The sequence below is a fragment of the Copadichromis virginalis genome, linkage group LG4 (assembly GCF_057382275.1).
Source record: "Copadichromis virginalis isolate Kocher_CV1m ecotype Utaka linkage group LG4, C_Virginalis_male_GT1.1, whole genome shotgun sequence".
Classification (NCBI taxonomy): domain Eukaryota; kingdom Metazoa; phylum Chordata; class Actinopteri; order Cichliformes; family Cichlidae; genus Copadichromis; species Copadichromis virginalis.
In genome coordinates this window covers 23,748,542-23,764,744 of record NC_140621.1, presented here as the reverse complement: position 1 = coordinate 23,764,744, position 16,203 = coordinate 23,748,542, and the positions used below count along the sequence as shown (strand labels likewise).

The window sequence follows — 16,203 nt, the reverse complement described above, 5'->3', positions numbered from 1 at the left end:
CACTTTAAAGCGCTGAAAGACTCCATGCAGGATTTCTTCTCCATTAAAGCGGACCTCGGCGGGGTGATCCACAACCGGAGCTTTTTTTCTGCTTGTTTGCTTTTTTTTTTTTTGGGGGGGGGGGGGGGGGGTGTCTTTTTTTTTTCTTTTAACCCCCTTTTCCAGCGCCCTCACGTGCAGCCTATAACCCGAATCGTTTCGTGGCTCGTTTCACTTGTTTTCATTACTTTTCATAAAGCCCCGGCATCGCTAGTCGGCATTTACACGAAAACTAACCTCCATTATTTTAAATATCCAACACATAATTTCCCCCTCTCTGCAGTATTCCCTTTGATTCACGCTTGACTCATATGGCTTCAGGGCCAATAGGGGTCCGCCTTTGGGGCGCCTTAAAACCGTTCCTTCTTATCCCCCCTTTCATCATCTAACCTGGGACGCCTTGAAACTGCAGGGCCAGTTATTGCCTTTTTTTCCCTCCCGGACAGCCCAATGCGGACTGGCCAACAGCCAATCAGAGTCTTGTTTACATTCTGTGACTGACAATGCTCTGTCCTCGTGCCAGCCAATCAGAAGCAAGCATACAATAGGGGATTCATTTGTAAACATTTAAAATAATGCAGTAACCAATCCATAGTAATAGCACTGCGTGGATAAAATTGGGGAATATATCTTATCTCCATGATTCCGCATGGAGATAAGATAAATTCGTCTTGCGAGCATTGGTCAGAAATGCTGTAATGGCTGTAAAGAAGGGGAAAAGTAGAAGTACACGTGTTTATATGTATCCCCATGGATGAACGCCTTGAATTGCTAACAACATTTTAAAAGATATGGGCTATTAATCTATAATCTATAAGTAGTCTGCTTGTACTTGGTGTTGCAATGTTTTGTTTTCAAAACTGCATTTGTGAATAAAAACGGTATTATTTTATTGATTATTTAAACACTATATATTCTAGCGATGAAAAGACTGCTCAGATGGTTTGTAGGCAAAGATCCCTTGTTTAGCTTTAAATAAGTAATTAAAAAAACAAAAACAATTTAATTTAACATCTTCAATAGGGGGTGTCAAACATAAGGCCTGAGGATCAGATTTAGCTCTGCAAAGACTCCAATCCGGCTCCCTGTACAGCTTTAGAAAGTTGTGCAAAAATTTGGAACGTTTAACTGTATTTTTATAGGTTTGATTATTGATTAAGACCCCCACCCCCCACTGCCATCCACACTAGACCAAAGTAAAAGGACGTTTTCTATGAATGAAAGAAAGCTTTGTGTTCTAAATGTACAATTACAAGACAGTCTGAGCAATGAACACGTATATCCTTCATTTTCACTGGCCCAGCCCAATTCACATCAAAGTTGGATGTATATGGCCCAAAAAGTAAAATGAGATTGACATCCATGCTCTACAGTGTACTCTTTTTTTTTCTTCTTTCTCTCTCTCTCTCTCTTGTTTACACACACACACACACACACACACACACACACACACACACACACACACACACACACACACACACACACGTATATTAAGTGTTTATGCTTTTATGTGGATTATTGCTCATTTGTGGCTTTAGAATTTTGGTAAATGGTTAAAACGACTCTTTTTTTTTATTAGTGTCTCTTCCTTAGAATACTTTGGTGCACTGCTATAAATAATTAAATGCACATGAATGTAATATGTGCCGTTTAATTCTTGATTTTATACTATCATCAAGCCGTTCTCTATCTTAGTTTTATCTGCGATAGATTAAAAGCTGTGCTCGTGGTGCACTGCGCTCTATTGTAGCGATTTGTGCATCCAGTGCTTTTAAATCTGGCGCTTTTCACTCCTTTTATCACTGCCAGTCACCACACTATTGGTCTCTGCTGCCAGCCAATCGGAAACCACCCTGTCCGCGGGCAGGCGGCACGAGCTCATTAACATGCAGGCATCCGACCAATGGAAGGATGTGTTTACCCTGCCCTCGAGACGCGAGGTACGCAGTTGCACCGGGAGAGAAACCGCTGCTCGGAGATCCGAGCCGCAATCCAGCCAGGCCGGAAGCCCCGGTCGCACTGCTTCCATAGAGTGAACCAGCAGGCTACTGCACAGCCTCAGATGGAAATAGTCTACTATAGGATTACACTCTAGCCACATGGTTTATTTCAGATTTTGATTTAAATGGGCGTCGCACTTGGCCTTGCACCTTTCCTCCTTGAATTTTGTGATTTTATAATTTATGGTTATGCAAGGATTTAACATACCAGTAAGTAGTAATTTTATATACCTGATTTTCTTTACTTTTAATAAAACATACCAGGGCCTGTTTCCTCGTTGTAAAATGACAGATGGTGTAGTAAAAATGCAGATTAAAAAAATGCCAGGCTGTATGTGGCATGCTGTGCATTATAGAGTGCCTTGTTATAATTTCTAAAATAACAAAACAGGATGAGCTGTATCTTCCGAGGAATAAATTGTAATTTTATACCCTACATTTACATTTACATGACATAATCAAGGGCCTATTATTATTATTATTATTATTATTATTATTATTATGCAATGTAATATTATAAAATGACTACTAATTAACGACTTTACAGCTCTTTTTTATTATCAAGAAGCTTAGCTGTATTATATTTTATGTGTTTTTATATTTTAGTTTAATTATTTTTTGATTAATTTTAATTTCAGCTATTTAAATAATAATAATAAAATAAAAAATAATATCGTTTGATTAATAGTTTAGAATACTGTGCTTTACCTCTTGGTGTGTCTATATTATGGCTGCCAGACTTATAAATTCCTAGCGGAAAATTTGCATACAAAGAGAACGGGAGGAATGTCTTCACACACCCCGGCCGATGTGCACTCCTTGCCGGCCAGCTCAGTCGCGGAGGGCCGCTTGTCTCGCAGCACTATCCGACCTATACCGCGTGATTTGATTAACTATCTGCTTTCCTGCCGTCGACTCGATCTTACAATTGTAATTGACATTGGCTTAATCAATTGTATTGTGGTGGTCGATCCTTTGATTTTTTTCTCCCGTTATTCGAACGATTGTTTGATGCACGATTTCGCAAATTTTAGGCTAAAATAAAAAACAACAACAACAAATAACCACATGCGATTACACGGCAGCAATTACATGCCCGTGCGTATACTTTCGGAATATTTAGAAAGCTGGTAAATGCTCAGTAGTGTTATTCTTACAGGTCTGTTGGCATACAGGGAAGGCTGAACGTAACAGCATGGCGAGGGGAAGGTAATGGCCGACTGCAAAGCACTTTCTCAGTGTGGAAACAAAGGCAGTCCTCCTGACGGGCGGCCATTCACCTTGGATCGCTTTGCAGCCCAAGAACGCAATCTTCTGCTATCATGAATGCTATAGCAGGGCTTATTTCACGTTTTCGCGTTGAGGATTCACATGCAAGCTCACACATTACCCCAGGAAGGCTCGGTCAATACGATTTTTTTCTTCTTCCCAAGGACCTGCGAATGGAGCGATTTTATTGTTGTTGGTGTGGCATTGGATTGGAGGCTGTAACTGGCAACATGGGGAGATAATGGTGCTGAGAATGAAATAGCTTAAATGATAATATGCCTGCTCTCTATTGGACGTTGTAAAAAAAATAGTTTTAATTTAATTACATTTTATTTTAGTTATTACATTTATGAAACAGATATAGATTATTATCTTGGCAATCCATTTGTAAAAGCTATTGATGACCTCAGATGGAGAATCTATAATATAAAATGAATCTTTCACTTATATTTTGGAAATTACTAGAGTTGTTTTTTAATCCCCCCCACCAACAGCCAGTACTGAAGCACAATATAAGCTTTCCCCTTTTGGGAGACCTATTAAAATTCGTAATATATATATATTTTTTTCTCCTTTTTTTTTTTTTTAACAGTAAAATACAGTTTATTTTCATTTTGAGAATGGGCCACTTTCCCATCCAGACTAAATATTTCTATTTTTGTGGCATGGCAGAGGATGTAGCCTGTAATGTATTTACTACTCCATTTGATTACCTGACCTGAAATAGGTCAAGGCAGACGAAGACAGTGAGAGTGCAGTTATTCACGTGCGCACACACATATACTCACGCGCAGACGCGCGCACGTGCACACACTCGCTCACACACACACTCAGGGAGAGAGGGAGAAAGAGAGGGGGGGGGAGTCCATGCCTTTCAGGAGCTGATGCATCTCTGTTATAAGGCTGTATTCTAAGTATATTATTATTTATTATTATTACTATTAATATTTTCAATACAATTCTTACGATTTGTGTCGAAACTCTGCGAACTGACAGCTCAGACTTCCTCTTCAAATAGTTTCTTTTATTGTCATATTTATTAAGAACTGGGATTTTTGTAGCTTGAAAATGCTGCATGATATATTCGCGATTTATGCCACTTAATATCGTTATAGAGCAAAACGGTGCCATGCGTAATGAGAGGTGGATGGAGATTACAGAGGCACAAAAAACGCCATGCATCAACCCGAGACAATAGGACGAGCTAGAGAAGGCAGGCAGCGTTGTTCACCTTGAGATAGGCTGAGTAGGCGTCCATCATTTTTAACCCTCCGAAACAGGACGACACGTTTCCTCTCCCTATCAAAACTACAAAGCGGGGGTAGGGGGGATTGTCAGATTGCCGCAGAAATCACAGTTGATCTAAATCATTATATTGCATGTCATTGTGCTTTTAGAGATGGTGACATCTGGTGACTGCTGACATGGATGTTGAATAAAATGTTTAGGCTCGACGTAATCTGAGCATTGTAATGCTTTGCATACAAAAGTGAACATATAGAAACCTAAAATGTGTCACCCTGCTCGACGTGTCTGTGAAATCTGAAGTACTCCCCTCCATATTTAGGCCTGTATCCCAGGCTGATCAATAGAGCCGGAGCTGAACCCGGCTCAGTGGGCTTTCGGGCGCCTCGGTGGTCGTTTGTATCTGCCATGTCTTATTTTCTGTAGTCAGTTATAAGTCGTAAGGTTTATTTTTTTATTAGCAATATTTTAAATATATATCCTTAGTGTGACAGGAAGGATATTTGAGCAGAAATAAATGAAGCGGTACTAATGATGTGTTTTCTCCCATTTATTTTATAGTACTAGACTGCAGTAATGTTTTGCATCGTGTTAGGCTTATCTTAAATGAGCTTTCCATTTTTTCCATTTACTGAACATGTCTCTGAATTTCTCCACTGACAGAAAAGATGATCGGGGGCTACGTTTTTGGCTGGAGAAGCCTGCGATCGACTGAATGCAACACATAGATACGAGGGAAAGGATTATTATATGGGTTGCATTTGATTTTCCTGACCTGCCCTATCCGGATTTCGGATTACTAAACATTCTTCGGAATGGAAGGACGGGATTTCGCTGCTCCGGCGCACCTCCTTTCTGAGCGGGGCGCCTTGGTGCACCGAGCCGCCTCTCGGATCGCTCCCTCGGGCCACAGCTCTGTGCAGCATGCCGGCCACTTCCCGCCGGGGAAATACTACCCCTCACACATACCAATGGCTCCCCACTCAGGTTAGTCAAACGTATAATGTGTGTGTGTGTCCCACACAGCAATACTGTTTTTCTTTTTTCTTTTTTTTCTCATTTTGTTGTGCCATAAAGCCAGCTGTGCATTTATCAGCCCGAATACAAGACGGTGTCGGGCATGTATATGGAGTCGTACCAAGCTGATTATTTTTGCACAAAAGAGAATAATAGAGGGGGGGTTTCTGTTATAAATTATGGGCTGCTCAGGTGTGACTGTTTACAGGAATCCGCTATGCAAATATCAGCTAATAAATCAAGAGAGATTTGATTTACACAAGGCCTTAAACCAGGAATTGTGATTAAGCTGAATCAACATTTATCTTAAAGGTAATGACGACATCTTTGTTAAACAAATAGTCACTTGATAAGATGGGTAAATGCCATGTGTTTAAGAGCTGTTTTAGTTTGCACGTAGGAAGCTGGACAGAGCACAACGACACTGATTTCCTGCTGGCTCGCGAGCTGAATTTAAAATGAGATTTTGTCACTTCACGTTAAATTGTAAAGTGTCACAATGATGCCATCGCTTAACCAAAACCCTTGGCCATACCCAGAGCCATAAGCACGGAATGGATGGATGGATGGATGGATGAGCAGGTCTGCATGGGTTATGGCGTATGAAGGTTATAGGAAGGAAAGCAATACTAATCCTCCTTCTATATTGGGCTTTGAAGTGTCGGGGTGCAAATGTGTTCACAGTGAATGCATCAGGTTTAGCAAGTGACTTGGGTTTCATGTGAACCCAAATGTGAATGTTTTACAAACGGAAGTATGCACATTTGTGTCTGCACAGAAGAGTCCAAAATTTACAACCCTGCAGAATTAACTCCAACAGCTCATATGTTTTTTTTTTGTTTGTTTGTTTTTTAAAGGACAATAAAAGAAAATGATGCACAGTCCCTCCACCCCACAAAACCTTGAAAGTGCTCCTCTTTACACATTTACTTGATTTGTGGTCACTTTTTGTGCCCACATTCAGTTTTTTTTAAAATTCTCTTCACACATTATTCTGGATTTAATTAAATATATAATGGCAAGAATTCAGTTCAGACAGGAAAAAAAGGATAATATAATTATATTGCACATCTGTTTTAATGGACTGGATCACAAAATGCGTGTTGGCCCTTTTTAGTTTGTCCACCCATGTAAAACAAAAGAGATTTAAATAAGATAAGTCAAAACAGAGGCGTATTGATTGCATCAAACAGCTCCACTTTTGAAAGAATCTTCTTTGAAAATATGTAAATGCAACCCCTAAAAACACATGTTTATGATGCAGCTGAGCAGTCTTGGGTTATTGGCAAGCAAAAAGGCATATTTAAATATTTAAACCCTTTAAAGTTATTTTATATGCCCAAGCCGCTAAAAGTGTAACAACCCGCTCAGTGTCGGTGGTGAAAATTCAGCATGCATGTCATCCCTGATGATAAAAAAAATCTGAATTGTTATTTTATATACTTGTTTGTTTATTTATGTTTGGGATTTTTTAAATAAAGTGTTCTGCTACAGCAGGGCAGGGTTGTAGTAAGTTAACCAGATCCTAACCAAATTCTGCATTCATTTGCAAAAATCCTACTAAACATGAGGCATAATTAGTCATTCAGGAGAATTCATGGGTGCCGTTCACAATTCATCTCTCATCATTCATGTGTGCTTTTGGCAGTAGTGACACACACACACACACACACACACACACACACACACACACACACACACACACACACACACACACACACACACACAGTGCCTGCATCCATATGTCTTTCATTTTTATTTTTTTATTTTCTTACCATTCATTCTTACAGATGTTTTGCTTGAGAGCACGAAGGCTCAGTGCTGGCTACAGAGCACAGGTGCACCCCTCCACCGCCTGCCCCCCAACCATATTTGGTGTACCTTTCGTAGTATTGTGCTACACACACGAAGGCCTAACCTTCCAAATGTCATCACTGTTCAATGAGCAACACAGGTGGTTTATTGTTCTCCTCAGTCTTGTCAGTAGCGCATGGGCGTGACAGCGGCGCGATCTAATATCCTCGTGATCTGCAAAATGATTTTATTCTTTACATTTCAAGTGTTTGATTGAATTAACATAAAAATAATTTGACATAATTTCCAAATCTTCTCTAGCCTCCACTAGGATGACTTTGTTATTGTGCTCTGCTGACATCCAGCATTTGATTCATTGTTTCAATAATATTTGTAAATGTCAGGCATGCCATGATGCAGATATGTGGATGAGACATCAAGCATAATTTATTTATTTATTATATATATATATATATATATATATATATATATATATATATATATATATATATATATATAATAGCAGCTTGTAAAAATATTGGATTATTTCTGTCAAGACCGCATGTTGCATTTTTTTTAGACATTTAAAAAAAAAGAAATATTTGGTGGCAGAACTAGCTTTTAATACCAGCACATGGATAGAAAGTTCATTAAAACACAATTTAAATGTAAACTCGTGTTGTAAAAGGAAAAAGAAAAAAAGATTTGTACTTATTCTGAATTCTTTTTTTTAGAAAGAACAACATTACTTTGCAATTTAATTGCTTTCATATAGATTTTTTTTTCAGTTTCCCCAAAACATTAAATCAAATCTTACTATGTAAGATTGGTTAAATGCTTGTAGGGTGTCGAACCAAACTGGTTCCAGTTTGTTCATCTTGACAGGGCAGGTCATTAGTGTCCCTTCAAGTGTCCTGTATGCTGGCAACATTAGCACAACTGAGCGTGTTGTTTGCGGAGTGTGTTCAGTTTCTCTTCACTTTACCCCTGGGGACTAACTTGCACACTGGTTCACATGAATACTTTACAAAGAGCATGAATATTTCAGGGTTGATGTAAAAAATGCATTCAAAGGCGGGTTTCTGATGTGGCTCCTTGAAAGGGTTCCTCTGACGTTGCGGAGGTATTTATTGCGAGCGCTCCCTTCACCCATTGCTGCTAAAAAAGAGCGATGGCAGTTGCAGCATTCTCCTCTGGCATTGTTCCTAACAGGCTTTTGGAATTTTGAATTTTTTTTCTGGGAAAAAATTCCTTTGTTTTTGGGGGGGGTTTTCGGCATGCCACATTCACACTTCTACCCTCTTGTCCACTGAACCATGTTACTTAGAGCCAGTAGAGACTCTGTCAGTTTGCATTTGCCTCTGTCCATCTTCACCTACTACAAGCCAGTCATTTGTAATGCATGTCAGGTGGTCGATTTATAGTTTACACTTGCACTGTGTTCTGGGAATCTGACATTGGAGCAACTTCTCTCTGCCTGTACTTGCTGATACAGTTCGACACAGACCTGTAAACTCCTCTAATGCGATTTAATTTGGCCAGTTCATTTACAAGGACTTTGAAATAGTAATTTTATCTTCTTCTGGCTCCAATGCAGAGTTGGAGACGGTCCTCGCTTGGCTGTGAGGCCAAGATTCAGATGTTGGATAGTGTCAGAGCAGGAGACACAGTGGAGCTGTCTTTACTGCTGGCATTTATGGCTGTGGGCTCATCTTTCAGCCATATTGTTCTGATCAGTGTGCTCTGACTGAGGTGTGGCTGTGTGAAAGCAGCGGGGGGTTCACAGCCTGTCCATGGCTGAGCTCTGCTCTAAACATCCCATGTAATCAAAGGTCATATTTATGCCATCTCACTTAGTCTCCTCTTCCTTTGCATCTGCCCGGCCTCCCTTTCCATAGGCTGTCCTCTGTCTCTTTTTCCCTTCCATTTTTCAGTCTCCTTTCTTTCCAGCAGGAAGACTCTTGTGTCTGGGAAGTAGTGGTCTTCCTGCCACTTCTGTTTTAGCCACCCTCCCTTGCCCCTGGGCCATTGTTGTAGACCACAGATTTGTGTGTGTTTTACAGCTGCTGTTAAAGATAAAAAACAGCCCCTTCCACCCCCTTTATTGTTTTCTGGTAGGATGTCCCTGTCATTCCCTTGGTTTTTATGTCCTAGTTGAATATCTGAGCAGCGCCCCCCCCCCCCCCCCCCCCCCCCTCAAAGGTTAGCCATGCTGTCTGGCTTCTCCCATTTTTTTTCCAAAGGAGAATAAATAACTTTACTGGGACTTTTATTGAACGTCTCATTGCTGGACTGTCCCATGGGTCTGTGGATGCTGGGAAGAGGCTTCAAACACAAACACAGGTGTTTGGTGGAGTTAGCAAGGGGCTGGTTACAACCAGGGTCTTTAAAACAATAAACTTCAGCGAGTGAGTGAAGGTTGTTTGTGGGAAAAGAGGTTTCTTCTTCTTGGCCTTGTAGTTCTAGTGTTTTGAACACTCACCGGGTTTGTACCCAGCTCCTGTTTGCCTTTGCCCACTCCCCTTCCTTGTTGACCCCAGACAAGAGCAGCGGCTGGAGTGTGTTTCATGGCCAGTGTAATTATTTAGCAGCACAGCTTCCAGCCTCACTCATCCTGCCACTAGTCTTTTCTCTGGAACTCTAAACCTTTTGGGCTATAGTGACATCTGAGCGAACATACATTTTGAATATAGTGAGCATTGTATTAAAAGGCTACTTGTACACAGGGGCAACTATAGTTGATGTGCAGTGACAGAGCATGGGTCTTAAGCCAAGTTCTATTTGGCTTTATGCTACGGCTCTGCAAAACAGAGTGAGAACCATGGCCTGTTGTTGGGCTCGTTTGTGGATTGTTGTGATATAACACAGTTCAGACATGCTGTCAGTGGAGTCCCCCTGAATAGTGGAGGCGTTGCTTGGCATCCTACACCTGGCTGAAATAGCACCTTGCCCTGTGCAGCTGCCATCTGTCACCTTCCCCTGACACTGCGGCCCCCCCTGGAAATCCAACTGACTGGCAAGGGCAGTCAACTGTCTGTGAAAGGGTAAGCCCCTTACATATTTGCAAATACCTTTGCTTGCAAGAGTAACAAGACTTTAGGTGTATCTGTATCATTAAAAAGAATTTTTTTTACTAATGATTTAAGTGATCATGAAAAAATATTAGCATCTAAATCAGCCACTGAGTGTAATAAATTTAAAGTTCTATTATTTAAATTTTGTTGCTTATCAGCAAAACTGTTCACACAAAGTGAACGCCTTGGGTAGAGAAAAAAAAAGGATCTGACTTTGCAAGAGGATTGTGGTTAACTGGTGGCCATGTTACCTCAGATACAGGCTCTTGACTCAGTCCGCTACCCAAACCACACCATGTGGCATGATGCCACAGAACCCTTGCCTTGAGCTTGGGGCGTGTACACAGGACAAACACAAAGGAGTCCCATGGGTGACAGTGACTACCAGGGTAGTACCTTCCTGTATTGGATTTCAGGGCATTGGATTTCAAAACCCTCTCATGTATTTTTACACTCAATGTGAGGAAGTGAAAAGTTAATTGACGAATCCAACGAAGCCACGATGAACATGCACGCACATATGCATGCACGCAAAAAATAATGAAAATAAAAGTGTTGTTGCCTGCTTAAATAGACTGATAGGTTTGCCCAAAGCCAACCGCTGCTATTTTGTTTGTGATTCAGATCTCTCTCTGCCCCCTTCATGCTCCCTCCCTCTCTCTTCTAGTATCAGGCTGCTTCTCATCAGGCAGCCCCAGGCCCACCTCAGCGCATGGCCGTATTGCATGTGACAGCTGTTAGACATTATTAACGGCTCAAGCAGAAAATCCAGATTACTGTTTTTTTAATTTCAATTTTATTATTGTAATCGTTCAGTGAAAAGAACAAAAAAAAACAAAATAGGGGGGCCCTTTTGTTGTTAGCAGATTTGCGGTCAGTGACAATACTGCAAGCACACGAGTGTTATGAATGTGTGTGTGGTTATGTTTGGGTTGGTGGGTGGGTTTGCGTGTGTGTTTGTGTGTCTTGGGGTAGTGTTCTCCAGACAAACCACCCCACCCCACTAGAGCTGAGGCACCCCGTGGTTGGCTGTGAGGCCTAGACAGGTGCATTGTTAACCCTCTAACGTCTGAGCCTGTCTCTGCTGGATCTGATGTTAGTTCTCTGGCAGAATTGAATGCCACTTGGTGCGGCATGTGTAGCAGTCCCAGTTTGTGCTGCATTCACAGGAAACAGCATGCTGCTCTAATGGCGTGTTCTTTCTCCGCACAAATTAGGAGTTTTGAAAATGACAGTTTTTCGGGGTAGCTGTGCAGGCTTCACTTTCTGCTTCAGCACTAACATGTTGTAATGTCTGGATTTTTATTTTGAAACAACGATATAATTCAGCAACTGCTATGGTTTTTCTCTAGAGTTTGTCTTTATTTCCTTCACTTTCTATTTTCTGGATTCTGAGCTTCCCTTACTCAAATGACTGTAATCTATAAATGATAGTGTGCGGCAAACTGGTAGAAAAACTTTACCCACGTTTCGAAGTCTGCCAGTGAAGAGAAGCAGGTGTTTGTGATGTACAGTACCATTCAATAAGATGTTCCACTTAGTATATGCAAAAAAGAAAATTGCCATTAAATATACAAGCCGTATGCCTCTGAAGAGTGTGTCAGCCCTTTTGTGAGAAAACAAAGATTAGCATCAGGAATTCCATTTTAATAAGTCTCTTGGGAATATCCAACCAGATGCCAAGTCCTCAATCCAAAAGGGACTTGTTGCACTTTCTGTCTCTCTCGCTCTGTTTTTTCCACCCTCTGTCTTGGTCTCTCTCTCTTGCATGAATATCCTGAGCTCTGCCTGACACTGATCAGAACCCCCCCAAAAACTTCTTCCTCCCCTTCTGCTTTCTGTTCAAATCACTCGTTTTGCACCATAAATTCTCTCATGCCTACACGTTTGTTCTTTGATGATCCATGTCATACCCTTTCTGCTCCTCCCTGAAGCTTCCCCACATCCTCCATTTCCCCCACCCTTTTCATATTCACCCCCCCCCCCCCCCACCACCACCACCACCAGTTCCTCAAAATGGATTTGTTTTGTTGCCCTCCACCTCTTTCTGCATATTTTCCCCCTGCCCCCTCTGCCTGATGTGACCACTAGGCTACACTGCCTCCTCTCTCTCTGATACAGTATGCATCCCGTGGATCCGGGGTAAATGACTGGCTTTGCAGCAACAGATGTGCGTACGTCTGCTGTCGCTGCTTTGCAGTAAGGTTTTTCCTCTTGCCATGCGTGCCCACTGACCTCCCCTCTGGTGTTAGCGAGTTAAGGTTACTTTGTTTCCTCAAGAAAGAAAGAAAAAACGGACAGAGAGAGGGATGTGACGGCAAGTCTGGATGCACACTTGTCAAATGCTGTCATACACTTGCTGGTGCATTACAAATACATACGCATAAAAAACAGCATGTATACACACACACACACACACACACACACACACACACACACACACACACACACACACACACACACACACACACATCATAAGCACGTCATGCAGACTCACACATCTTCCTTCCCAGGAGGCCATGGGGCCAGTGGGACAGAGCAAGCTTGAGAGTCTGGTTCATCTGTTTACATCTAATTATAGAAACAGGGCTATTTCTGCAACCACTACTCCAGCTTTTTTCATATTCCAGAGTGAGAGAGAGAAGGAGGGAGGGAGGGAGGGAGACAGTTGGGGAGTAGGAATAAAAGGAAGGTGTGAGAGAGAGACGAAGAGAGAGAGAGAAGAAAGAGGAAAAAAAACAAAGCCTTGACAGCCTTTTCTCACAATGGTGAGCGGTTATCTCATCCCCTCAGCACTGCTACAGTCTGCAGTGTCTCAGTACAGTACAACAGGACAGGGAGGGGGAGAGTGTCTTGTATTGTAAGCCCTCTCATCCTCATGTAACATGAATGTGCAAATTTATGAGAAACAAGCAACAGCAAAACAAAGCAATCGCTGTTTTCTGTTTTTTCTTTCTTTCCTTTCCCCCCTTATCCATTAGCCTTGACAGTCACCCCAATAAAAGAGAATAAATTCTGCACCCGTGCCCTGTAGGCTTTTAGTTTGACCGTCCATCCAAAACAGTCCAAACAAAACGAAGTAAGAGTTGATGTTTGGGATTAACGTTGTATAAAATGTATCTAGTATTAAAGAGACGGGGCCAGTGCTGTAGTTAATCCTCAAGCTTGGTGGCTGACACCCAGCTGAGTGGCTGCAGTTTGCCGGTGGGGCTGGAGCGGGGGAGGCACTGGGCTTCCTGCCTGGGGATGCCAGGTGAGAGCCAGATCAGGCCAGGGATGTGCCTCTTTTTGTTTTTTGGGTTTTTTTTGGGGGGGGGGGGGGCAGGCAGGCTGCAGCCTCTTGCAGGTGTTTTCATTACAAAAAAGAAAAAGAGGAAGAAGAGGAAAAAGAAAAGAGGCTGAATGCACAGCCTGTGGGATGCAACTTGAGACAGGTTCTTCCCATCCCCCCACCCTAATACATAAACTCCTACATAATGGAAATGCTTGCTTGCATACACCAAACTGCCACCACCCACTCCTTTTCCTTTATTCTCAGACGTGGCAGGTAAATTAATTGGCTGCCAGTGTGTAACATATATGCCGAGATAAAGGTGCTCTGTCTGGCCGAGGTGTAGCGTAACGACCGTAATGATAGCTCCATTGTGCTTATGTTTAGGGGGGTAGTTAGCGGCACAGCTAGCAGGGTCGTTGCCGGAGGGCTGGATAGCCTCTGATTAATAGTGGGGAATGCTTTGAAGTGACACCCAAGTGCACCCGCTCACAGGCTAATGGCAATGCCATCGGTATAGGGAGTGCTCCCTCTTCCTCAGTCTTCATTAGCTAAGTTTCCCCAGTACTCTCTCGCCACCCACGCCTTACATGCTTGCCTCTTATATAGACAGCCTTTAGGAACACTTACGTGTTTTATTCTTGCAGTTGTTCCGTGGTTTCGCTGTCATTTCTCATTCACATTTGTGTAAGGAGTTTTTTTTTTAAGGCATCGAACGTCAGCAAAGAAGAGGCCTTTACTCACAGAGTTTCACCACGAAGGTGAACTGTGTCACAGCCTAAAGACTCATGGGATTCATGTGGCACAAGTGGGACATGGCAGGGGACTGTTCCCAGGATCCACTTTGATCTGGCATGCTGACGGACGAGCTACAGCTGTGGATGTGTGTGTGTTGTAGCAGGGAGGCAGGGTTGGGTCTGTCAGCTGTTGCAGTAAAGTAAACTATTAGTGGTGGGAGAAGGCAGCGATTCCAGTGAAGAATTAGAACCAGTTCTAATTGCAGTGAGGTTGGGCTATGATTACATGCTGGCTAATGCACTGACAGACCTCTTACTTGGCTGGCTCTCAGAAAGCTGCTGAAATGGCTCGATGCCTTTTGGTTATACAGCATAATGGGAGGGTGTGTGAACACACTTGTGTGTGTGTGTGTGTTTGGTATGTGTGGGTGGCTGCCTGTGTGTATCTCTGATTAAACTTGCTTTTAAGGAGTGGGGGTTTTTTGTGCTTTTTGCATGTTTTCCCGCAAGTTTTTGCATACTTGTGCGTTTTCTGTTTGATAGCTGTGCTCCGCTTGTTTCTTGAGTGCCTGTCATTATTTGTAGTAGAAGCAACTTTTCTTTCCAAATCAAAACTCAGCTGGCACAACTGTCTCTGAACAGTACAGAAGAAGTGTGTTTTAGTGTGTTTTGAGTTTTTGTGTGTATGCCTCTGTTGTATTTGTGTGTGTGTCTGTGTATGCCCATGGGAAACGGCAATCAAAGGAGCCGTGTGGTGTAGAGATTGTATGAAAGGAGTGAGAGAGGAAACAGAGTGGCAGGCAGCTGAGAGGGCAGCATGTGGGGGTGGACAGGGGGCTGATGCAGGTGCCTAATTCTACCTCATCTCTGGGCATTTTATATTCCATCCATCTCTCTCTTCTCCAGTTCTTTATGGGGCTGCTGGTTGATAAATCCACCTGCTTCAATTACATTGCTGATTAGCGGGTATGTCTGAATAATAGCACACAGATGGATTTATACATTGTAAGCCTGTTGCTGAAGTAATCAGGTAGGACTTTTAAGAAGCTGTGCTTATTTTTCACCTCATAATTTGAATTATAATTAGGATTTTGCGTGTGTGTGTGTGTGTGTTTATTCAGGTGTAAAGGCTTCTTTCCCTTCTACAAGAAGCTCAGCAGTAAAGTGCTTAAAATCACATGATATTCCTTGCATATGGCCTGACAGTTATGGGAAATATCTGCTGTTTCTTCTTCAGACCCTTAGGCCTGTGTTGTCTGTTTTTTTATCTAGGCAGAAAAAATACAGACATCATTGTGGTTTCTCTGAGCTCTGGAGGTCAGAGAAAACATTCAACAGAGTCACAGGAATTTTCTAGTGTGTATCTGTGCTGATTACTTACTGGTTTAGTCGTGGCTCTTACATAGACTGGTGTGTTTCAAGGATTACTCACGGGATCACATGAGAGATCTTCAGGAGGCATTTTCATACAGCAGGGACCCCAAATGCAACCCCAACAACAGTCCACTGATGACTACCAGTCATAAATGTGTCATGTGTATGTTTATTCGTGTGTGGTTGTTAGGAAACAAAATGGGATGAGTTTGAGTTTATTAATTCATGTACAAGATCAGTAACGTGTCGGCTAAGCAGTGAGGTATGAGGAGCGAATTGGTCATCCTTGGTAACAGGGTATTGCGAGACTAGAATAATCTGTACACATGGAAACTGGATGGATAAATACCACGTGTGTAGCGGTAAAGTAGGCAGCTGTGTGG

General features: G+C 42.2%; 1 protein-coding gene across 10 annotated transcripts in view; it reads left to right on the top strand.

Annotated features, from left to right (window-relative positions):
• The first annotated feature begins 1,979 nt into the window (after positions 1–1,979).
• bahcc1a (BAH domain and coiled-coil containing 1a) overlaps positions 1,980–16,203 on the top strand; it is a 61,824-nt gene continuing 47,600 nt past the window's right edge. For all 10 annotated transcript variants that reach the window (XM_085454323.1, XM_085454322.1, XM_085454317.1 and 7 more), the window contains exons 1-2: positions 1,980–2,249; positions 5,217–5,540. In XM_085454323.1, the coding sequence (XP_085310449.1) occupies positions 5,369–5,540 (172 nt within the window). In that variant the 5' untranslated portion in view covers positions 1,980–2,249; positions 5,217–5,368. The remainder of the gene's footprint in view (positions 2,250–5,216; positions 5,541–16,203) is intronic.